At 37.0% G+C, this 26,717-nt stretch overlaps 1 protein-coding gene across 5 annotated transcripts in view; it reads left to right on the forward strand.

Annotated features, from left to right (window-relative positions):
* Positions 1-26,027, forward strand: part of adck1 (aarF domain containing kinase 1) — a 57,087-nt gene extending 31,060 nt beyond the window's left edge. For all 5 annotated transcript variants that reach the window (XM_026354877.1, XM_026354876.1, XM_026354873.1 and 2 more), the window contains exons 5-11: positions 3,525-3,683; positions 4,098-4,256; positions 5,365-5,481; positions 8,092-8,241; positions 10,802-10,999; positions 19,865-20,058; positions 22,528-26,027. In XM_026354877.1, the coding sequence (XP_026210662.1) occupies positions 3,525-3,683; positions 4,098-4,256; positions 5,365-5,481; positions 8,092-8,241; positions 10,802-10,999; positions 19,865-20,058; positions 22,528-22,687 (1,137 nt within the window). In that variant the 3' untranslated portion in view covers positions 22,688-26,027. The remainder of the gene's footprint in view (positions 1-3,524; positions 3,684-4,097; positions 4,257-5,364; positions 5,482-8,091; positions 8,242-10,801; positions 11,000-19,864; positions 20,059-22,527) is intronic.
* Positions 26,028-26,717: the final 690 nt, after the last annotated feature.

The raw sequence follows: 26,717 nt of genomic DNA on the forward strand, positions 1-26,717 counted from the left end.
TTTATGACAAATTAATTCAGAAAACCATGACATTCTTGCCACTGTAAGTTGCAGCAGTGGTTAGGAGCAAAAATAACTGAAGGGTCAGTAAAGGTTATTAAAAATGACACCAAGGATTTGAGGAAATTGGTGTTTCAGTGTCTAGGTGATACTGGTCCACCAATATCACCAAGCCCAGACTAAACATAAAGCAACATTACTAAATATTAGTAGTATCAACTAAGAAACCAGTATCAATATTTAGTGGTTTATCATCAAATTCACACAATCTTACATTATGATTGAATTTGCCAGCATGTGGCTGAATTATCACTGTTAATGCAGATTTAGCTGGATGGTAATGATGTTGCGTTAACAAGCAATCCAGTTAGTTTGAACTCCTTATTGGGGAAAAAAGGGATCAGAGCTGTTCCTTTTAATGTCGTGCCCTAATTTCCCTCTTACTCGCTTCAAATTTATGCGTCTCTTCTTTACTTGAACAGGGAGAATGAGCTTGTCACAAGAGGTAGAAGTTACTGATTATGATTTGCTGTCAGCGAACGCACCATTGACCCCTCCTCTGTGGCGCAACAAGAGAGCGGTAATCAAGTGAGCAAAACAGTGAATGGAGAGAGAGAGAACAAAGAAAAAATCTGAAATAAAATGTTTAAATCTGGTTGTTTCACAGTGGTTATGTTCTAAAACTCAAATAAAAGTGCTCAGACCTTTGCACAGTCCTGCAAGAATGATTCTCCTTGAATGCATCTGATTTACAGTCTTCATTCTCCTGTCTGCCCTGTGCAAGTGTGTGTGACCCTCAGTCAAAGACACAGACCTGAACCTGGGATATTAAAGCTTTAATAAGATAAACCTACGTTTTCTGCCTTATTGTTTTTGGCGGTTATTTTGCATATAACCTAGAAAATTCCACCCTTAAAAAAATAGAAAACACAAGTAGAACAGAGCCATAAGAATGGTGTCAGTTAAAAGATGTGTAATTATTATAACTTATTATTATTATTATTACTAACACTAACCTTACCGTAGTTTTTGTGCAAGTTCTTCATGTCCAATATTGCTACCACACTGCATGACTGAGCATGATACTGTGCATACTGACAGGTAGACTAAGGACTAAGCCATATGTATGGGCCCATAAGAATAGATAGTAGTCCAATGAATAGCTTGATAAAATCGGAACCAGGTGCATTTGGAGATAAAAGGGAATCGATTGCCTTTTATTTCCCTTGAAACGGCATGCCTTCTTGTACGTGGAGGATTATGGGAAAGTCAGTCAGTGTGACTGAGAAAGTCTGCTGTAATAGACCAGTTTACTCACTTTTGTTGTTTACTTTAGGTCTATTTTAGATATCAATGCTCTGTATGAGGTGATCCATCTGATGATAAGAAGGGTGTTTCTTAACTGCACATTATAAATCATTAAGCTTAAGCAATCTGAATGAATGCAAGCTATTTATAAAGAATAAAACTAACTTTTTTTGTATTTTATTTTAAGGTTAAGTAATGTTCTGCGACACTCGGTCAATAGTCAGAATTAATTTTAAACGAGGAAATGTTGGGAACTATTTTCAGCAGCACATTAACACATATCTGATGCTGAAAGTGACTATTTCTGGCAAAAGTAGTAGCAAGTATTGTATAGAAAGTATATCAGGCTTACCATTTAACTTGTGTTCTGGTATAGTAAGAAATGTTCTTTATGCCTTTGGTGTTTAGCATGTGTTTAATGATGCATCAACACAGACCTCCAGTGAACCTGACACTCTGTCAGCTCCTTAGATCCCATTATGAGTTTCTGCCTTTCTCAGCTTAATGATCTTTCAATCTGTCTTAAATTCATCCTCTGTCATCAAAATTGGATTACGACAATCATACTGCTGCCTAACAAGATTGTATTCAACAGAGAGGTCACACTGCAAAAAGTCTTCATCTACCAAATAAGCTATTTTGGCTATTGCTGACTGTTTGGATCCTACCTTTTCCTTTATGACAAACTAATTCTCCTCCTGGCAACACAAATCAACTTGTTTAAAAGGTTTTCTACATTAATTCCTTGATATTGGAAGCTGCAACACAAAGGGGAAATTCAAATGAATAGGGAGAAAATGCAGATTCAAACACAAGACCTTGTTGCTATGAGGTACCACTGCCTCTTACATCTGCAAAATGCTGAAAGAAGTGGTGCCGCACTTGCTGAACAAGTAAAATGTTTCTCCATATTGGCATTTTGTTCCTCTTTGAAGAAATGTGAAGAAATGCAAGCTGAGTTTTAGGTCCACTGATATAAGATCAATGTTTGTTTTCTAAATAAATGTTATGTTGAATCACTAGTAAATGTCTTTTGATTTTTTTTGTATGAAACAGTGCTGTGAAAAACATTCAGTTTTCAACCCCTTACTAATTGCTCCTCTTTTTGAGTCCGTCAGAAGTCCACTTACTCTCATGTTTGGGATCAACAACGCAGTTGTGCTTGAGCTTTAACACACAGACTGATGGCCCCTTGTTTTCCTCCAGAATTCCCTCAGGATATGGCAAGTTGCCATGGTCCTGATGAAGCAAAGCATCTCCACATCCTCACATGACCTTTAATGTTATTTTAGGTTAGCAGTTCTTCCTAGCTTCTATTGGGTGCTGATCTTTATTGAAGTTAGATAGGACTATGGATATGGTAGGTAGGTATAGGTATATTGGATGTTTTCCTTGGACCTTTTTGACTACCTGGATGAGTTTTCATGATGCTCTTCAACTAATTTGGGAAAGTTCACCACTTCTGGGAAGGTTGACTAATGTTCCAGGTCTTATCTATTGATAGACAATGTCTGCAATTGTGGACAGAGCTTTGTAACCCTTCCCACACTGATTAATGCACTTGGATGTAGTAACAAAGGGGATGAATACTTTTTCACACAGGTTACAGGTCAGGCCCACCCCATTACATAGTCTTCACATACCTGAAAGTAGTCCTTACAGTGTACATCTTTACCCTTGGAACCCTGGATTCTTTCTTGTCAACAAAATAATAAATTTGAATTTAATATTATTATTATTAATGTTATTATATTATATATACTATTCAAGCACTAAACGTTAGATTAGTAGCGGAGGAAATAAATGAAAATAATCTGTTCTAACGTGTATTGTCATAAAAAATGGATACTGGAATTAGTGGTCTGGTGTTAACACAAAGGCCTGTTTCACTGTAGTTGTGGTTAATTAAAAGCTCCTGGTTGAGAATTAATGGTAATGTCATTAAAAAAAAACAAAATCATATTTTTAAAGTGTAAGCCGCATCACATTTCTGTTTTTGGTCACACATTGTTGGCCGATCATCAATCAGTTGGTATTAACATGCCACAAATGTATGCTCTGCCGTAGTACAGTGTTTAGTGTATTTCAGTAGTTGTACCTTATACAATAATAATATGTAGTTAGAGATGTTCAGATTGATGACAACACTACCGACCCACTTCCATGTCCAGACTCTTGATCGCTCTGCTCTCTCCCCCTTTTCTTCTCTTTTGCAGTTGTCAGAGTTATTTGTCTCCTTTGAGGAAAATCCTCAGGGTGCAGCCTCTTTAGCCCAAGTCCACAAGGCAGTGTTGCATGATGGGCGGACAGTGGCTGTCAAGGTCCAGCACCCCAAAGTCCAGAGACAAAGCTCCAAAGATATAATGACGATGGAGGTAAGTATGTTTCTGTTGAATACAGTGAAACAAAGGTACATTACTAAGTAGCATGTTTTTAGTGTTTGTTCATCTACACTGTGTAGCACTGTTCATATTTTTAGAATCTGATTGAATATAAACAGATTTTAGCCTCTCAAGAATCAATGCTGCTGTTTTTGTCGGCAGTTGCTTTTCAAAATTCAAAATTCTTCTCTTTCTATTATTCTGATGCACATTGGTCTTTGTCTCATCTGTCCATTGGACATTTTTCCAGCACTGTATTGGCTTTTCTTTTTGTTGAATCAAAATGATTAAATTGTGTTACTGTCTAATTTCTTTTGTGTCTGGCATTATATGAGCATAAAATGTCAGACTGACAGGATGTCACAGCTGTACATGCTTGTTGTATCTATTTTTTTATTTTATTTAAAGGTGTTGATGAGGGCAGTCCATTGGCTCTTCCCTGACTTTGCCTTCATGTGGTTGGTGGAAGAGTCCAAGAAGAACATGCCACTGGAGTTGGATTTCCTTAATGAAGGACGCAATGCTGAGAGGGTAGCCAACATGCTGGCTCACTTCCCCTTTCTCAAGGTACACATATTAATGAGACCTTTTTTTTTTTACATTCCTTTGTCAATAACAGCAATGGGATGTCTTTTTTGCTAATGTTGCTCTCATGTTCCCACATACTAGTAAACAGCTGCAAATAATCTGACACAGTCCTTTCAATTTAAGGCCCACAATTTAAAATTGTATGCCGCATAGTTAATAGAGGTCAGACTTTTCCAGTGTTTATGACAGTTTCCTCTGTACTGCCTGTCGTCTCTTCCTGAAGTCTATCAGAGGAGGGTTAGTAGAACGCCGCAAATCATATTTCCTTTACTAGACACAGTTGGACTTCATGTCCATTATCATTTAATTTCCTGGTGTCCTTTTTCTTAATATGTCTGTTTGAGAACTTTTATTAGCTCTGGTGAATTTGAATTATACTTGCTCTCTTTCTTTCTTTGATGTTCAACCCCAGAGAGATAGAACTTCTTTTGGTCTCCTTTTCTATCATTTGCTTCTTTTTAGTCTGCGTTTTCAAAATTATATACTGTATGATAGAGCCATTAAACTTGAAATCAAAGATAATTTGTGCAAATGCTTTCCAATGCATCAACAAAACCAAATTTAAGCAAAATGTCTATGTTCTCATGATGAATCATTGTCATTTAGAAATTGTTAATGATGGCCTTGTTATACATAAATTAATTTGTATATAAAAAGATCTATTCAACATGGACAGCAGCAGAATTTATCCAAATGTTGAATCCATGAATCAATTGTATTCCTTTTGTATTTCTCCTAATTTCTTTCTATTGCAGATGTCTACTCATAGAAAAACAAACACTTCATCATTCATCTAATAGACTGGAGCACTTGTACTTGGAATTTGTTTAAATGAAAGTGGGAATGTTATTTTGACTTATTTAAAAATTGATTGAAATTGATTGAAATTGAAGTATTATAAAGTTGTGTTGTATTATAAACATGTTTGTATATGCTGCCAATGATCGTTTTTAAAAAAGATAGGAAATCAGACAAGAAAATTGCAATTGGTGGATCTCTAATATTCCCATTTGTAAATAAGGGGAAAAAAAATTGTAGACAAAAACTACATTTTGGTTTCTTCCTCACTGTCCTTTTTTCTCCACAGATTCCCATGATCCACTGGGATCTGTCCACAAAGAGGATCCTGACCATGGAGTTTGCTGAAGGAGGACAGGTCAATGACAGGGATTACATGAAGAAACATGGCATCAATGTAAATGAGGTACTGCGTGGTCCCTGCCGTTACGTGTTCTATGCATACAGCTAGATTTGGACTCAAGCATGAACTGATTAGACTCTGGTGGTCAAGTACTACTGTGACCTCACATCTGTCTCATTCTTATGAATACGAGCCCAGGTCAAGGCGGTTGTTGAGGGGATTTCATTGAATCTGGAACAAATGTTCTGTTGGGGTCATAGTTTAACTAATTTGAATGAATCTGGACAGGTTGCATGCACACTGCAGCTTGCCTATTGGCGGAAGTAACTACTTCCCCCCACAGTTGTCTGTAAATTGGGCTTTACATGGTTATATCACTTGTTCAGGAATAAAATAGGCACCATCAACTGTGAAGGTGGTTAAAGTAATTCAAATGTCAAGACGACATAATAGTTCAATTGAAAAGAAACTGAGGATATTCAGGTTGTTTTTTTACTTTTATTGTGAGCATTTCATGTGTTGCAGCCTAAGTTGCCTAAGTTGTTACTTTGGCAACACAATTAGTCATGAAGAAGTCAACATCAACTCCACACCTCAACAGCACAATAGGAACATAGTCTTTTGATGTCACTCCCCAGAGAGGACAATGAAAAACACTCACCACACAATAAACAATATCTCTGACTTTCCTCGTGCACATGAACACATAAAGGACACCACAGACAAGAACATATGATCTGAACATTAAGCATCGATTATGAATATTATGACAGCTGGTGAGAGACAGAGGACATAATAAAACAGAGGCAGAATGGAGAGAATTATTAGGTTCTACTGGTGCATGCTGGAGCCTAGGTCTGTAATCACAAGATGGATGAGGCCCCAAATAGACTTTCCTCTGAACTCGGCACCTTAATGTGACCAGAATGGGCCAGTGCTTTGCGCCATGTGTTTTTTTGATTCTCTCCAGTATCAGTAAGATTTTAGATATGACTGCACTGAATGTACTGTATTCATAAAACTCTGTGCGTAGGAGTGTTACAGAAGATATTGGTGGATTTCTTATGCTGGTTGAAATATTTCTCCTCTCGGTTATACACAGAGGACACACCGATACATTTATTTGAGTTTTCACACCACTGCATGCATGACATCAGTGATGTGGATTGTACAGTAAAGCACGACAACAGCATTTATTTCCTCAGTCCACATTGACTCCAACTTCTGTCTAAAGGAACCGGTTGTCACAACATTCTTGCTTGTGAAAAGACAGCTTTGTGTGCCAGCCACTGCATCTTCAGAGGGTTAAACTGGGTCAGAGTCCACTGGAGCTTAGTTCAACATCCAAATGGAACCCTGCTAGCATCACAGTGTTGCCAACTTTTAGTTTTAAACATCCACTTTCAGACATGTTGACCAAACAGATGTATAATGTAGCTTCTTGTCTTTGACTTTTAAATCACTGTGGCTGTCAAAACAGCAACAGATCCACGTGTTGGTTTCCAAACTGGGAGAGGAGCTGTGCATGATTTACAGTATGTGGTACAGCAGCAGTAACATCATTCATTGCTTTAATATCCTGATGTGACATTGTGACCTTAGTGTTGCCTTAATGCGTCACCACAGAGTAAACAGGTACACTGTCACACACAGATTCACAGCTTCTACAGTGAAACAGAGTGACCATGTTCAGGATGAATGGCTGCAAGTGGTTTATTGCTGGCAGTAATAAACCACTCAACACACCAGAAAACTGTTTGTTGCTTTCAAACTGATTTGAAACAAACTGAGTGGGGAAAAATACTTTTGCTGCTTTAACGCAGAAATATTTGCAACATTACTGCAAGCATGGAACAGACTTCATGAGTGCTCCCTCTCCTCACACACCTGAACTTTTCACTTGTTTGCTGTCAGATATATCAAAAGTACTGATGTGTTTGCCATACAGAATAGTACTACAAGTATTATTATCTCAACCACAATTCAAGCCGTATTGGTTGGTGGTTCCGGAAGTTGAGACATGACAACTGGACATCTTTCTTTGCGTCTGCTCACTGCATCGACTGTGAATCCACCATCTGGTTTTAGATTATTCATCTGTGTCATAAAGCTCCACTGCTGTTCAAAAATGAGTTAAAACACATCACTGAGTCATACCTCTGCACTGGCTGACATTTTTCTTTATTATGAAAAATGTGACCGTAGTATTTTTATTGTCTTTTTTTAGAAAAAAGCTCAAAAGTCTAAAATCTACCATCTTTTTCTTCTCTGAAATTGATTTGTGAAAGAATGAGAAAAATAAAAGTGATGGTTGTTTGGAACCTTTGGGGCTTTTTTTTTTTTTTTTTTTAAAGAAATAAAGAAATACTACAGTCACATTTTTCATAATGAAGTGCAGCGGCGTGACTCACTGATGTGTTTTTAATAGTTCTTGGAGAACAGTGGAGCTCTGTGGCACAGACCTTTAAGTGAGTTTGTTGGTCTTTGCCTTTGTATGGGAATTGTTGACAATGACACAGAACTGATCTGATGTTTGGATGATTAGTTGTTTTCAGCAATTAGATCAGCCATTCTTGACACTTCTCTGTGTAATTTGTTCACCATTTGTGTATTTTGACCTTTTCTTCATTATTTAAGTGAAAACTAAACACTTCTCCACTGTATTATAACCAGATCTCAGAGAACCTGGGGAAGCTGTACAGTGAAATGATCTTCGTCCATGGCTTTGTTCACTGTGACCCACACCCAGGCAATGTGTTAATCCACAAGTCAGAGCAGAGCAAGAAGACAGAGATTGTCCTGCTCGACCACGGCCTTTATCAGGTGGGAAATCTCCAGGCTGCATTGACATAAAGAAAATGCCATTTGTTCTGATATTGAAATCCATTTTTCACGCTGCTGGCTGAGGCCTTGAGTAAATAGGTAGAGCAGGAAACACACAGTCAAGATGCACATAACAAAACACATAGACGCCACACACACTCTCACAAGCAGACAGGCACTTCTGTTAGAGCTACAGCAGGATAAAAGCTTTTTGATAAACAACTCATTTGATGTTGTTCTTAGCAGAGTGCACCACAGCCTTAAATATGGGCACTCTCGTGTTCCACACACGCTGTTTGTTAACACACTTGCTCTTGCAAACACCCACAGGCTGACACGGAGTCCACAGGTTTGACATGGGTTTGTTTATTGCTTGTTCCTGTATTCATGAAGAGAGTTCAGTAATAAATATGCAACTCCATCATCTTTGACACACACAATACGCACACTCACACATACACATACACGCACCCGTCCCTTCGACCATAATGGTGCCAATTTATTCCTAATGACTTCTGATTTCAGCTGTCATTCTGCAGTAGAATATTAATCCTCCCCACACACACGCACACACACAGTCATTTCCAGCATCATTACTGGTAGGGTACTACATGTTGCGTATGTGTCTAAAGTGCTGTAGTTGGTCTGGAAATATCGGGGGGGATTGAATATGTGGACTGACTGTAAAAAGAGAAACTGTAGATTGGTTTTGTTTTTTGATGTAAGAATGATTTAAAAAAACTTATGGATTACTGTACTTAGAGTCAAGATACCAGCAACTTTTCATATAGACGAAAACAAAACAAAGAAATACAGTAAAAGTGATCATAACTATAATATTGTTTATTTGATACAGTTCTGGTTTTAGTCAAAGCCAATGGTGAATGAAGCCAATTAGTTTTAAAAACAAAAATGTTTGACTAAGTTATAATAAAATATCTATTTTGTCCTGCTTTTAAAATATTTTTTTTATGTGATGTTTGTTATCATTATTAACCACAAGCTGTGTTCTGCTTGTGGTTAATAATGTGCTGTTTCTGTGCTATGATGTACTGGAAATACTGAATGGAAGTCTTGATACTGGTTATTCCTGTAAGTGGTCACATAATTGCTTTGAAACTACATTTTAAGGATTTTAGAGATGAAGGGCTCAGCATTATATACGGGGAAGAAACAGTCAAATGGTCTTACAAATGAATCTAGAGCTTTTGTACATGCAAGACCATCCATGCCAGTTGCAGGGATGATCTGATCAATTATTAGTTATGACTCAACAGAACTATGACTCTCTGTCAGCCTGCCTACAGTGCTGCAAAGAAACCTGTTCTTATTTGCCTCTGTTAACAACTAATAATATGTGGTTCTAGCTTTACAGAGGACTTTTTTATGTATTATTAAACTTCTTTCCAGACTTCCTAAACTCTTTGCTATTAATGAGTGACAATAATGGGGACCTGTTGTTTTCCTCTCCACTGTCACCTAGTGACTGCTCAAGGGGGATTTGTTGGCTTTTCTAGGTAATCCTGTAAGAATTGACCTTACTATTTAAAGTGCCTTGAAATTTTTATTTTATTGTGTGCTATTTATGCATAACACTGAACTGAATAAAAATATTGAACCTGACCTCTAGTGTAACCCAAATTTAAATCATAATGTTAGAAATACTTGTAAGGTGCACCCTTTTAATCATAAATTCATACAGAAACACATGCAAATATGTGCATTTGTCACAAGCAGACTTGACCACTGTAACACCCTTTTAACAGATTTGTCTACCATGTCAATATTTTTCAGCATATCCAGGATACTGCCGCTAATCTCTTAACCCAGACAAAATAAAGAGATCATATTACTCTATTCGTGGCTTCTGTACATTGTCTGTCTGTATCCAACAGAATTTATTTTAAGATACTCGTATTTGTATACAACGTGCCTTATGGCTTTGCCCCCTAATATTTGACAGACCTTGTTAAAACCTTTTATTTTGGTGTGTGATCTTATTGGGTAGGCTTTACACTTCACATCCATTTTGGGGAGTCAGGCCAGACCATATGCTAAACATGCTGGAGTTTGTCAGGTCCATTTGCTGCCAACATTCAGACTTCTGTTCATGCACAGAATAACTTCATGTAGTGTCCATCACTGAAAAACTAATTTCTAAAGAAAAAAATACTTGTACAATGTTAGAAGCACCTACCACGTTTTTCAAATCAGTGCTGTGTAAATAACCAGATGTGTATGACATCATTGAGAAAGCTGTTCACAGCTTGTTCTTGTTTAACAGCTAGCCTTAGTTTGAAATCAAAGGTGTACTCACTTCTGTTGCATCAATGCTTTGCACAGTGTGTGGTTGGGGTGTAAGATACAGAAAATTAAGTTTCATCCTCACTGTGCAGGAGCACTGACCAACCTGACCAACTGTTTAACTTGATCCATTTATTCAAGTAGTAACTGTATATTAAGCACATTAGAAAATAAATATTAAATACTAATATGTTTACCATGTCTTACCATTAAAGTAGATAAGATCCTAACAAATTATGTCTAATCACCTCTGCAGGTCCTGCAGCCAGACTTCAGGTTGAACTACTGTCGTCTGTGGCAGGCTCTCATTAACAGTGATATGCCCGAGGTGGAGCGTTACAGCCGTAAACTGGGAGCTGGAGATTTGTACCCTCTGTTTTCTTGTATGCTCACTGCTCGCTCCTGGACCAGCGTCACTACCGGCATCAGTTCTGTGCCTGTTACACATGCTGAGGTATGATCACAAACAAAGCACTTCATGCATGCTCATAAAGCAAGTCAGGCCATACAAAAAAGATACAAAGGATAAATAAAGAGCAATATTAAACAACATAAAAATATAAACAATATGCATATAGTACTATTTTATACTAGAAACTCATTATATAAAAGTCTTAGATAGATTGAAGAACATAATGATCTACTTATTAATATATACACTGCAATCAAAGGATTATTTAACTTTTCATTGCATTTTGCATGCACGTAAAGGTTACTTTAGCAACTCAAACATTATAACATATTGAAAAGATGGTTTTAGGTCATTTGTGATTGATGTGGTAACAGATAGTGTGGCTATACAAGTATACTACAGTGTATATTGTTATGAAAAACTGTATCTAACAGAAAAAACACAAGACAAGGTTAACAATCAGAAAAATCAATAATTACACTGTAATAATTAAGTCAGATGTTAAAAAAAGTTAATTTGAGACATTAGAGACATGAGATCTCCATGTCTCTAATAATCAACTGCATGTAGAAACAAAACAACAAAAACAGTATTTCTAAAGTGATAAAACACAAACATAATCCTAGTCATAATCTTTCATGTCTTTATTGAACACATCCAATAAATGTACTGAATGGTAGTGGAAAAAGTAAGTAAGCTTCTGACAGAACTAAACAGGAGTTAGGTGTTGGCAAACCTGGAGTCCAATCAATGACGCAATAAGAAAGCGTGGTTTACCGCTACCTTCACTTATAAAAACACCAGTGCACAACCAGTGACAACAGTGTCACTATACTATTTACAAGCAGCATCAGCTGATGTGAGCTATGCTTACCAAAAAGAGATCTCAGAAGACTGATAATCAAGAGTTATTGATTTACATATGCTTATATATACATATATGTTAGGAAACATATGTGTACAGAAATGGTAACTACCAGGTGAATAACCATTACGACCTGGTGCAACCTACCACCTTAAAATTGGTTTGTGTTTTTTTTTTTTTTTGTCCCTTTACTCGCAGGGGTTCCACAATGCCATCTGTGCTCCAAAGAGTTTATTTATACGTCTCTTATGCAACACTTTGAACCTGGCAAAAGTACTACACCAGTCTGCTATAGTATGCCACCCCCTCACACATGATTTGCATTACAGAGCCAATACATGAATACATTTTTGTGTGTGTGTGTGGTTTCTCCGACAAAAGTCTCAATTAGATAGATATTGATAATATTCCTAAAGATAAATTATTTAAATGTATTTATTTAATTAAATATCAATGCAAAATGTATAATGTGAATGTAACATAGAATGCCTGAAGCACAGGATACTGTCTTATCCTCATCCTCATGCTTGACTGTTTTTAGATACATTATTTGATTTATTTGTGGAGATACTACAGTCTTATTACAGTCTTTGTTGTTTGTTAATATATGCCTAAAAGTTTGTTATCCTAAATAGTTGTTAGCTGTAGCATTGGCTGGTATATACAGGCACATTTATTCAATAAAATGAATAACTGAAACACAAAGACTGATGACAGGTGTAGCACTGCACATTTAAAACAGCCTGTACTGGGCATCTGGACAAAACGCTTTAGAAAGCTGAAAAGGAAAGATGAGTTGTTGTGGGGACTGCCATGATGTAATGAATGTATTGCAAGTTTTCCCTTGTTGTAGGGGATACATGTGTGAACATGTATACATTCATACATTTTCTGGCTGAATTCCAGTGTGAGAATATCAGTAGGTAAGGTGTGTTCCACTCCCTAACTTTGTCTACTACTGTACCCAAGATGAAAGCTCTGTGAGTAATACAGGACATCTGTCGGTCTCATTTTTATTCTTCTGTTTTACACACAAACACACATGTACACTACCTAAACCTAATTCTAATCTTAAATATAAAAGTATTATCCCTCCCAAGTATTAACCCTCAAAAAGCCCTTTGAAGTTGCAGGGACCAGCCACAAAGATTCACAATGATAAATTATCTAGGCAACAATGGTTTCAAACTAAAATGTGTCCACCCAACCATGTGTGTAGACATGTACACGCGGTTGACTCCAATCTGGTGCCCCACTGCTACTTGTTGATTGTGTAATAGTCTTTTTTGAGAGACATTTTGAGACACTGGCTACAGTTTCTAGTCTGCTTTGCTTTGTCATCCTTCATCTCCTCTCTTCTGTCCTTTGTTGTTTCCTCTCTTGTCCTTTTTTTTCCCTTCTCTATCCACTCTCTTATGCGTGGATAATTTTTAAGCCCCGCTTCTAACAACCGATGATGCATTCCATTAGTGTTAATGCAGTCATATGCACATAGCAAATGCTGAGTGCTTAAAAGCTGTGGCTTTTTGCTGCCTTTTTTTTCACATGCAGAAATATTTATTTTTTAATGAACATTTCTCTTGTAAACATTGAAAACACAATAATTATTTCAAAATACAAGGTGGTAATAGTTTGACATGCCAAGTATACAGTATTTTGTCTAGATCTGGGTGATATAGGGTCAAAGAATAAGATTATAATTTTTCAAGCTAGAGGACGATTCATGATTTTAATTGACTTTATTTAGTTTTTCTACAGCAAGACAGCATCAGCAGTGCTATTAAGAGGCTAAGCCTCTCCAGAATAATCAAGGAAATATTTCCTTTTTTTTGGTGAATCACCTGTCTTTGGTGATTGTTGTTTGTTTGCAGTAGTACAGTGCATAGAATATTTTAGTAAATGAAATGCGAGAAGGACACCAGAATTGCTGCACACCAAAATGTCATTATTCTAAGCAAGCCCATATTAACAGGCTAGGGGAGACCTCGTCAGTCATCATTGATATTTTGAACGAAAACTCTTTGTCTGTTGGCTTTGCTGAGTGGTATTTGTGCTATACCTAACGTCTGTTATTTTAGACAGAAAGATCAAGCTAGAAATACTGCTGGGAGACTGAGCAGAATAGACAGCGCAGACAGCTGTTGGTGTTGCTGCTCTCTGCAGACTCTTGTTGCTGTTGCCAGTTTAGTCATTTTATCAACAGGAACAGCAGCTGCAGCAAAGGAAAAATCTGCGCAATCAATTAAAATGTAAATAATCTATTTAATCAAATACTCCAAAACCAAAAGATGTGCTTGAATGTGCCCAATTTGCCACGTGTACATACCTGTCATTAATGGCATTGTTGCCATTTTTTAGCAATGTTTAAGCCGAAGTCAGCCCTCTTTTGGTTAACATTTAAAATTCTTTAAACATTTTATTTAACAAGCAGCATCAGCCTTTTTATCTGGGTTTTCTCATGCAACTCAATTATTATTGTTGTTATTTGTAGTAGTAGTGAAAGTAAAAGCACAGTTTACGTACTGCTCTGCACTTGCATTTTCATACACTGTAGAGTAAAAATGTTATTGGTACTAGCAGATCTTACAGCAGATTGTGACATGCTTCCTTTCTCTCTGTCTCTCGCTCCCTCTGCCCACCATGTTCTAATGTCTTCTGGCTGCTGTATAGAATCATCCTGTCGACTCTTTAATAAACTGGGCAGAAAAGAAAAATCACTGCAGATTCCACCTCCCCCCAACTGCGTTCCCTTTGCCTTTTACGTAGCCTATTATCGCACCACTCACAATACAATATGTCCTTATTGAAGCTTTCATATGCAAACGAGAGCACCGTCGCCTTCCCTGTGTCCTGCTGACAGCTGTGAGGCCTGCTAACCAACCTCCTATAATTGCTACTAATTGTTATTCCCCAAGCAGGACTTGGCAGAGCACTTCAAGTCCCATGTTATTTGGACAGGGGGTGGCTTACGGTTTGTGATGTGGTATTATGTTATATGGTTGTGTCTTTAGCCTGGTAACGCTTAGGTTTGATATTTCAAGTAAATAAGGAACAAATGAAGATGTGGGAAATAACTGGGAGATGATGCTTGGAAGAGTCTGCAGAAATGCAGGGCAAGCGAGTCAGAAAGGATTTATGCTACAACCCAGTCTCCTGAAAGAACATCATATGCAACTGCTCTGCATGAGCTAATTATGGGTTAAGGCAATGCTCTCTGCCCATACGGCAAGCGGTGTCACATTTATATCGAGCAGTTTACAGAAACAGTAACAGTCTGTGGTGTCTCATCAGTCTGTAGCCCTGGGGGTTTGTATAGTGGAGTATGTAATTTACATACTCTGGACAGTTGTTTTGTGATGTACATATCTGCAGCACCCAGACACGCCAACAATGGCTGTGTTTGTTTCTATGTGTTCTTCTTCTTTATATATCCCAGTAACTCGCCAAAGACACAGTTTGGAAGCAGAGGGGTGCAGGACTGCAAAGCCAGGTCTCATCCACAATGAATAGTATGTGTAGTTGACCCAGCAACATTTGAAATGTTTATGTGTGAACCGTGTACTGGTACTGAACTGCCACAGTGGATTGGATTTATAGTATGCTTTACTGTCTGCTACATGGGAGTTGATAAATAGCTCTAATTGACAGTTTGCTCACCTGCTGCTCATTCCAGCTCCTAGTCATAGAGTAGAATCATATTTTTTACAGACAGAAGCTTATGTGGTTTCCTGTAGTCTGTACATGCACTGTGACTTTGTCTGAAGTGCTGCTTAAACACCAGTTTGTGCATTCAGTTATGCATATGCTATAGTGCAATCTCATTGACTCACTGTCATGGCTTAAAGTGACACTTAAATAGAACTGAGCCACCAATAGGACTGTCCACTGGCCACTTTTGTAGAATTATAGTGACACCAAATGAAAAAAAAAATGCTGCCACAAAGCCAAAGCAACATGGAAGAAGATATCTTTCCAAGAGAAGAAAATATACTATACTTAATTACATTTTCTAAAAGTATATTTAATACACTTAATATACTTTTCAAATGTTTACGCTTATTTAAAATTATTATTTTTTATTTAAGTTGTGTTAAATTGAAACCACTCAAGTTGTACTTAATATTGCACTTAAGGTATGCTTTAGTGCATTAAAACTATATTTGATCACAATTTCAGTCGATTTTTGCTTTCCAAAATAGTACATTTGTGTTAAAATGTATTTTAAGCAAGTGTTTTAATGCCAGTGTAGATAACACAATAAATATTAAGTGTATTAGAAATCCAAAAAAATATATGACTTGATTTTACTTGATATCAATATATTTGTAATGTATACTAAACAATTAAATAGGAATAAAAATAGAGAAAAGGAATATTGTAATATACTTTTACGTTTTAGTCAACTTTTTGTCTCTTAGTACATTTTTATAGCTTTAGTGTAATCCTAGCTCACTTTCATGCACTTTAAATAAGCACTTCAGTGCGTTGCTTTCCCATTATTACATTACATCATAACATTACATAAAATGCAGTGGTGGAAGACCAAATGAACCAAATTCAAATTAACTGAACTCTGTTTATTTCAAATAGCTCAGTTTTAAAAAACACATTTCACTGGTTCTTACAAACACAAGTATGTGGTACCCAGACGTTATTCCGCAATGTAACAAGTTATGAGGAAAGAAAAAGACACCTCTCTCATGACTACAAAAATGAATATGGTATTATTAAAGTATAATAAATGGGGAAAAAAATACAAATAACGCCACAGAACAAGGAGCTACTGTACAATGTCCCTTTATGAAACAATGCACCAGTAGAGCAATGTATCACTTGACATACCAGAAAAGTGTTCTGTTATTAAGTTTATCCTCACTGATGTAAATGGTGTAAACAAATATTAGAAATACACAACACAAAGAACTCACCCAGTATCAGCTGAGATAATTAGGATAAGTAGAAAATGTAATTGTGGATAGATGTTAGTATAACTCATAAAATACATCAATAATAATCGAAATAATCACATAGTTGAATCAACACCAAAAACATAATGTTTTGATTTCTTACACATACATTACTTTTAACGTTAAAACCTTCATGAAAAGGGATATACTGCAGGACTGACCTAGTTTTACCTACTGTAGGTGTACCTAATAAACTGACAACTCAGAGCAATGAAAAGCCTGCAGTACTGGCTGCTGTACCTGCCTCAAAATCCGATCAGTTGGGATGTAGATGCAGTCTATGTTGCTGCTGCAGATGCTGAGTCTGGCTTCAGCATGGCTTCGTGAGCCAGGTTATGTGTATTTATTTCTTGTGGAATGCAACCGTCTCTGGACATGTACCTCAAATCCAGATCAAACATCAAGCGTTGCACAGTGACAGACTGAATGTTGCAGAGTACTTCTTTTGCCCTATGTCCTCTCTGTTGAAAGGTGAACCGTCACCCTGTCTAGATCAGGTTTCCACCGGGGATGTCTCATTGCTGCGTTCATCTTTCACTCAATGCTTACTAGTCTCCCAGTTACTGCAGCTGAAAAACAACTCCACAGCTTGACTGTAGGGATGGTATTGGCCAGGTGATGAGTGGTGACCAGGTTACTCCAGATGTGACATCACAATTTTTTTTCCCCATACCACCTTTTTTGGGAACAAATAAGGTGGTACCTTTTTTATGTCAAGAACTACCTTCATAATCTTTTATCCATTTGGCCAAATGTTATCTTTGTTTTAGACACAGTGACTATTGATTATACCAAGCATCCCTCAGTGTCCTGCTGTAGACGACTATGTAACAAGTGTACATTTTTAAGTTAGTAATATTAAAAACAATAAGCGAGGCTTCACTAACCTGCATTAAGAGGGAAACTTCATTAATAGGAAAACTTGGAAAAGTTGGAAGATACAAAAAATAATCATCCACTTATGTTTCCAATTACCTTGCAATTTCACAGTTGTGCAGTCACTCCTGGACAGATTGTGATTTTACTTTCTGCTAATGATTGCTAAAGTGTTTGTAAGCTTGCAATACACTTTATTCCATGACTAATAGTACAATTTAGCCCTGTTGATGTGCAGCATGGACAATCCTTTGAGGTTGAATAGAGCAGGATACTGATTCTTACATACATGACTCAAACAACCATCATCATTTATTTTTTCCTCTTTAAAATATGATGTCATTTCTGCTCAGAACTTTTGTTTTAATCCACTAATTTCCCTTCTTTTTAGATTTTCAGTAGCTCCTAGATTTTTTTTATCTCTCAAATCTCCCTGTTCTACTCTCCACCTCAGCATTCCTTCTTCATCCTGTCCTGCTTAGCCAATGGTGGGATCCAGAAGTCTGAGACCACATTGAAATTCAGCGATATTTATCAATAAATATTAAATAAATCACAAAGTCGGAGGATTTACAAAAGGATCTGACATGTAAAATAAAGAATTATTTAAGATTTTACACTATTTCAGAATTGAAGCATTTTGTTACATTAAGTCATTACATTCATTCATTAGATGTGTGCCACATCATACCCCCGTTTCTTCATAGCCACCATAATACCACTGGTGATAATGTGTTATTCTGTCAAATTAATAATGTAGCAACGGTATGACAATCATGCTCACAACGACACAAGCCCAAAGTCAGTGTGATAGCAGCATGTCAGCCTCTGATGATGAGAGCTTCTTCAGTAGTACTGTATGTGCGTTTTCCTTAGGTAGATTTCTCCTGCAGAGTATATGTCTTGCAGACAAATGAAAGACAACTGGGGAATGATGCCATCTGGTTTTTAAATCAAAATCCCCCTAAAGTCTATCTGAAAATTAAGCTAACACAAAAGTGCCTAATATAAATCTAAATAAGGCACTTTCTATGATGGATTTCTTTTTATTTAGATATTTGTCAAACATTTCTTTAATTTTAAGAAAATTATAGTTTTCAGTGTAAAATGCATGCAATTTAATTCTGATACTAAAATAGAGTGGCCAGTAATCGGTAATACATATAATAAATCTGTAAAGATACAGTAATGCTTTACATTAAACGGCATTAATCCTTAAACACTGTGTTAACATCAGATTGAGCCATTTTCACTATGTGCTAATCATCAAAGCCATTTTAAAAATCTTTTTAAATGAAAAGTGTACATGGAAGGAAGAGTCAGGAAAGAAAGACCTTCATTTTATGGCTATTCCCTAAACCCACAAGAAGCCATATAAGTTATATTGACATAAATTTCTGTTGAAATAAACATTGACTGGGGGCCAATAAATGCTACAGGAACCTCCATCATGGTGCCTAACTAAACTCCAAAGTTGTTCTTAACCACACCTTAACCAACATCAGCCAGTCAAAACACAGACACAACAGTAACAGAACAACTTGGAACCTACACATTAACAGACCCATGAGGTCTCACACTCATAGCACAAATCATAAAGTCCAGTCAACCATTTCACTTAGGTAACTACAATATAATAATATATATTACAATATCAGCACATGGATTTTTTACACAGGATGATGTATTTTAGTAGGTAAGCCTGAAAGTTACCATCACCCTGGTTCCCTCTACAAAAAGCCAATGGGATTTTTCCACTGTGGAATTTAGTTTTTAGTTTCATACAAGATTCAGTTTCCCTTATAACTCTTTGTGCAATTATTCTGTGGGATTCAGTAAACTCAACAATGTCTACTCGACACAGGATTACATTAAAACACTTCTTTAAGAAGTCATTTTTTTATCAGGCGATATCCAGAACACACGTGGGCATATACAGTTTGAACACCATCTGATCTGATTTTCAGGATAAAATTTGACAGACCTGTGCTGATGTCAGCAAACTTCTATTCATATACTAATGAAAAACACAAATGTGTACAGTAGGTTGTCCTGCTTTTACAGATGAGTCAAGGATGATAGGCATGAAGCAGTAATCAGAATCAGTAAAAACATAGTTGTAGTGCATGGGCCCATTAACTTATGCATAATTTAACCAGTAAAGCTGTAACTTGTCTTGCTGTTTGTCTCTCCTAACAGGACATTGAGATACAGACCAATGTTTCCATGTACCTGCCCCAGATCAGTGAGCTGTTGAACCGAGTGCCTCGTCAGATGCTGTTGCTGCTGAAGACCAACGACCTACTGAGAAGCATTGAGACCACATTACAGACCAGAGCCTCCTCCTCATCCTTCATCAACGTATCCCGCTGCTGCATACGCGCCGTGGCCAGGTGTGTGTTATTCACTCATTAGTTCACAAGTAAGCAGTGAAAAGGTCTAGACCTAATTTCCAATGTGCTATTTACATTTGGAATCTACTTTCTATTAGCTTTCCAACAGTCTGTACAGAAAACTTTTCAAAAACGAAATCAAAATCTTAATTATACACTGATCTCACAAATGTAAAATACACTTCAGCAAATTTAATTCCGATGTGTTGCAGTATGTTATTATTCTGCTACAGTAATACAGTGTACAAATGAAGAATTACCCTTTAAAGTAAAACATCAAAACTCTACACGACTCAGGATCTGTGAATATAATATCCTTCAGTTTCCTTCAGAGATTTATGAATATGTACGTAGTGAAATGTTGAGACAGGAAATGTGTCAGAACTAAAGACAAACTAAGCTGACAAGTAAGTGGCTTTGGAAGAGAAATTGAAATTTACCACTGTAGTTTGGGAGACGAGGGATGTGGCTGTCACTTCAGCTCACAGCTGATGGCTGAAGGACAGGGCTCTGGACAAACACACACACGTGCGCACACACACACACACAAAGGTTCTCTACCTTGCCTGGTGCCGTACTGCTGACAGAGGTAGAGCTTGTCTGAATAAGCACATCTTATAAAATATTAACAAACTGTAGTGCCATGGGTAGTAATGTAATACAGGCATCAGGGGATCCTGCAGTTCCACCTCACCCCACTTTGACTCTTGCTCTGTTTCACAGTAGTAAAAGTCTTTTCTAACTTGTTCATGCATGTTCTCTCAGTGTCTGTATACATTTCCACTTACCATTCAAGTACTGCTGAAGCTAGACACCCACTTTCAAGCAAGTAGACGAGACTTGAGACCTGAGGAAATGTCTGTAGTCTGTAGCCTCATGAACAGCCTCTCCTGGCTGCTAATGTTATTGCATCCTACAAGTGTTATATGGAGCCAAAAAAGGCACCTACACTAAATCATTTTTAGAGTCAGATTGTAATGTTTGTAATGTTTTACTTTGTACACTGGAAGTAGTCAGAATAAAAGAAATGATTGGAGTAAATTATCCAGTGTAAACTCTACTTTTCAGTGGTTTTTGATACCTTTAGCAGCTCAGACAAAGTACAGTTCCCCAACATTGTATCAACGTGTTAGCCCAATTCACCAAGTCCTTAGCTTATTTTATTCTAACCAAACACTACAGCAGCCAATGTCACTGATTAATGCACCTGTACTCACAGAAGAAGAACTAATCAGTGAAGTGTTCAGCTGTAATGTCAAACTGTGATGAAGCTCTAAGAACCCAGTGGTTCATCATAACTCCTACTGAAAAAAATCAGCATTAGTTTTATATGTTTAAAGGTACAGCCCACACTGGACCACCAGCTTTTCAAGATTGCACCAGTGGCCATAGAACAAATTTTAGTCAAAACTTGTGTCTAAAGAGACATTAGATTTTTCTCTGTCTGCTCTTACTTACCTAATTAAAGTTTTCAGATTTGTTGGAGATTGAAAAATGCAAGATTTGCCCCTGAATTGAAGTGAAGTGTAAGTAAAATGGAAATAGTTCAGTAAAGTATCTGCAAGTATCTCTAGTCTGTACTGACCTCGAGTTATTGTTTTAAGATAACACTTTATTGATCCCACACTGGGGACATTCACATGCCACTGCAGCTCAAGTGACAGAATAAAGATAGATCTATGGAAGGGAAAGAACACTATCACCCAAAATAAAAAGAACAATCACAGAAAAAAAAACTGCCACCCAAAAATAGAATACAATTTCAAAAAATGAGAGATAAATTGCACACGGAAATGAACTGTCCAGATGTGAAATACGACAAAATAGCACAGAATATTGCACATGATGATTGAGATCTATGCAGCAAGTATAAATATGGCAGTAGTGAACATCTGTATATGGTGTACATAATATTGCACAGGATTGTTGAGCTGTACAGATGTGAATATAGATATATACAACTAAATATAAATATTAGAGGGCTATGGGCTATGTATTATGAAAAAAAAAAACTTAAAACAACAACAGTCCTTCAGGTGGAGAAAAGTACCCCGAGTTCTCCTCAGATGGTGGGGGCAACTTTGACCCTTCTTGTACAGGGTTTGTGTTTTCTTGTGTGTTTTTGGGGGTTAGGGCCTTTAGAAACATGGATGACCTACACCGTACTGTCTCTGACGGCAGCGCACCAGAGCAGCAGCTGATGTTGCTAAATTCTCGAAAATATGTACTCTACACCAAGTACTTCATACATAGTAGCACGGCGTCTCTTGGAGTTTTTATGAATTTATGTTTTTGGTCAAATTAATGACCATGCATCAGTGTCATACTATAGTTTTTGTTTTGGTGTTAATCATTAGCGAAGAGTTGGAGAATATACTATGAGAGCACTTGTAAGAAATCTGGATGATTCACTTGAATATCTTTAATTTGTACCTCATTGTGTTCTTCTTCTGCTGCTCTGGCTGACAGGCACAAGCAGAGCAAAGCTCGGTCCAAGAGGAGGCATCTGCAGATCAAGCTGGAAGAGTCTCTCAGCCTGTGGAGACTCAGCATGTATGAGCTGATTCTGTGGGTGAAGAGCTCCATGTTGGTACACTGGCTCACTGCTCTGCTGACATTTGTGCAGTGAGACATTAACAGCAGGCTACAGTTGCTGGCTCCCGGGATTGGAGGGGCTTACAATGCACGGAATGAGTTCTGTGTGTGTTAATGGTTGAAACTTAACACACTGCTGATGTCTTCGGACACCAGGTGCTGAATATTTGTCACTTCTTACCTCAAGATCACAACTTTTACTATTAGTCCAGCTGAAGGAGTTGAGATCAAACAAAAATTACTGTACATTGAATTTCATTTACTTAAGATAAATATGATTTTGTTTTATTTTGATTTAACAGAATTTATTTTGTCATGATTTCATATGAACATGATATTTAGAACCATTTTTGCAGTAGGTAGGCATTGCATGGTATTTATTTTTGTTGTCCTAGAAATAATAGCAATATACAAAATTATTGACATTTTGAGGCCTTTTTATGCAATTTAAACACAAAGCACAAAGTGTTATTATTTATGGACATCTCACTCATGCCACTCAATCACATGTTGAGTCAATTGTCAAAGTTACAGTAACAGTATTAGCTAGCTGGGTAATCAGTGATATACAGAGAGCCAGTGTTCTTACTTTTTTCTTCTTTAGATTAGTGAATGTTCTCTCACAGCGATCAGCTACTGTCCAATACTGTGTACTTGCACTGAAACTGGTCCAGCTCACAGGTTGTCCAACTCATCTTTTAAATGTTGCCGACCTTGTGTGCATCTCGAAACATGACAGACAGCAAACAGTAGCAGCACAACTGGCCAAAAGGTTGATGACTTTCATTCTTATGTAAACAAATATGCATGTAAACACAAATAACAATATCAAGGTCAGCAAAATGGTTGAAATCATGTCCATATGCTGTGTGATAAGTCATAATTATTGTCATAGGTCTAACTGTATTAACATGACTGTATTTATTAACCCATCCTGTAGCTGGAGAAATATCAACTATCAATAAGTAGTTCCCCCCTAAGATTACAAATAATCATGAATAAAATGCCATGTGCTTTTTATAGGGAATATTGATGATGACATCATCAATACACAAATAATCACATCTTTCAGGTGAAGGTAAAGTTACAACCCAACAACAGTGAGTGACAAGCAGAACTGTAAAGGAATAAAACACTTGTATACCAGATCAGTTAGTGTCACAGCCAGACAGGACAGTAGGTCATAGAAAACACATAGATGAGTATCTGGTCAGACAGAGTATGCTGGCAAGCTGACAAAATGTCATTGGCTTTCACCTTCATGTGACCACAGAGACAAAGTCAGACTTTGTATACCAACAAGTCTGCTGAAAACCTCATACTTCCTTGATAAGGAGAACATCTGTTTAAAAAAAAGGGACATTCAGAGCTGTTTTCCATCCCAGCGCCTCAACGAAATACGTTGGAATGAAGTTTACATGAAGACACACAATTAGCGGGTGATGCAGGATTTTTAGAATAGTTTTAGTGTTTTCATTGTTATAATAACTGTAACATGGCGGATCAAGTTTACTATTTCATTGGTACTGTTGTTTTTAGATCAAAAGCTGTATGTTCATTCCACAAGCGCATCAGTTTGTATTAGTGTCATATTATTTACTGAGCTTCAACATTCCTGCTGACTCTCTTGAATCTCTTTCCTTCCCTGTTACTGTGACACATTTTGGCAGATTGTTGCCTGCCCCAACCTGAATGTATGACATTGTGTGATTGACTGCAACTGATCTAAAGTTTAACATAACTAAATGTGTATCTCCTGACAAAGGCGTCTATGTTCTGGCTCATTGCCTTGCTTATTTCAGGTCTGGATGAAGTTCTGTATTTCTCTCTTTCTATCTTCATCATTGTTGACAGCACAGTTCATTTTTAGCTTGCTTTGCTCACTGTTGGAGGATCTATGTTTTTTGTAGGTGTTGGTTTGATATCATCATTTCAGAACTGTCTATATCATAATGCTACACCAAACCAATAACCTGTGGTTCATTGATCTGTCAGTCAGAAATCTTTTTCCAGTCAGCTCTTGAAAACTTCCAATGAACATTGAATACTTCACTTTATACCAGTTGTCAAAAGCCTGTTGCTTGGTTACAGTAACATAGCTAAGGGAGTGACGACAAGTGAGAAAATCTGCATTGCATTCACATGTGCTTGTTTGTTGAAAAGCTGCATGGAATCATTTTGTCAAAAAAAGGTTTTGTGTATGAGCCACTGCCTGCAGATACACACAGTCGATGTACCTCCCCATCATATTACTCTGTGGTCCAAGGTTTTCATAAGAAATCAGTGTTGAGAGTAGTTAAAGTTTGACGTTTTACATCTGATTTAAAATCTTCAAGTTTGGGGAGTACATTGATGTAAATTGTCTGAAATTTACCTTTGCTTTCTCTATATTCACAAATCTTTCTGCTCCTTATTGCAAAATTCCTCCAGATAATACTAGCAGTTTTTTTCTGTCCAGTGGAGGTCAACCAAAAATGCAAGGTAGAAGAACAGGTAGAAGAAGGGAGCTCTATTGTCAGGAGTCAGTAAAAAATGACTTGAATGAATTTTTACATGCACTCATTATTCATGATTCTAAAAGCTTAATTTTAAGAAGCTAAATCCATTTCACAACCTTCTTTTATGTGTTTGTCCTGTTTTGTCCCAGTTTTGTACACATTTCAACTGTCCAGCTGATGGCTATGCTGAAGAATTCTGAGGTAATCCTCCTTCTTCATTGTTCCATCAACTTTGTGAAATGCATCATGTCTGCTGGCAGCAAAGCAGTCCAAGTGCATATATCTTGAGGTTCTAATGTACCTTTTGTTCACTGTGGCCACTGTGTCCCGGGTTGTTCATGACTTTCCAAATTAATGTTGCTTCAGTGTGGCAGACCAGGTATTCTTCCAGACTTCGGATAGTAGCTACACCTACGTATTATGTTACCATTGTTTAAACTGTCTTGAAATCTGGACTTGTCGAAATGGCTCCAAGAGACATTACTGACTGTTTAAATCTACCATGCTGTTTCTCAAGGCTGTATTGAGCTCTTTTGACTTTTCCTTTGTACTGTGTGTTGGTTGGGTTATTGAATGCTGTAAAAAAAGCTTTTATCTTAGCACAGGGAAGCTGCCTGCCATTAAAAGACATTTTGGAACTTTCAGCACCACTGCATTAACAGTCTAGGCATTTGTATAAATTAGTGTTGATTTCATAAAACCCAACAATAATTCAAACTTGTGCACCAAATTATTGAAGCTTTCTTCTACTAAAGAGTAAAGAAAAAGAACAGTTCAAAGAAATCATTTAAAGCCCAAAATTCATGTCCACGATGAATGTATGTAACTTTTCAACCACACCTGTGTACTAGCTCTTTTATCATCACGTTTTTTACCTTTGTTCAATTTCCTTTCTCCAAATTAGCCTTTATGAAAATATATTGAAGTTTAATTACAGAAAAACAAAAAAGACGAAGGTGTTGGGATGTCAGCAGCAATTTCCTCTTCATCTGCTCGTTGACCAACAGTGGAAGATTTGGGTTATCCAGAACAGCCTTTAAATGTTGGAACATATATGTTTGTCCTGTCTCTGACAGTCTGCAATGAAACTACACATTATTATTTGACATAAATAACATGAAAATGTGTGCCTGTACCTGATATGCCAACACAATCTCTATGGAATTGTTACTGTAACAGGACAATAAACATGCCACTGGAAACTACTACGGTATCATAGTTAAATGATTAAATAAAAGATATGCATCATATTTAATGGATTTTTGCAGTTTTTATTTTATTTTATCTCCTGTAGTACAGATGACGTTAATCTTTCATTTCCGTTGGACTGTTTTGTTTTGTTTTTTTCTGGGTAAAGTATTAGATCCCTAAAGACCCAGTAATATGTGTAATGAGTGTTGTAGCATGGAGGTGGAAACCCAACAGTTGTATGTGTCATAATGGATTAATTCACCTACTGTTGTTAATGAACACTGATAATCTTTTATTAATAGCACAGGCTCTGATTTAGTTTTTGTTATTGAAAATGATAGCTGTTTCAATAATTAGTGTTTGTTTATTTATTGT

The sequence above is a fragment of the Anabas testudineus genome, chromosome 12, assembly GCF_900324465.2.
Source record: "Anabas testudineus chromosome 12, fAnaTes1.2, whole genome shotgun sequence".
NCBI classification, from domain to species: Eukaryota; Metazoa; Chordata; class Actinopteri; order Anabantiformes; family Anabantidae; genus Anabas; species Anabas testudineus.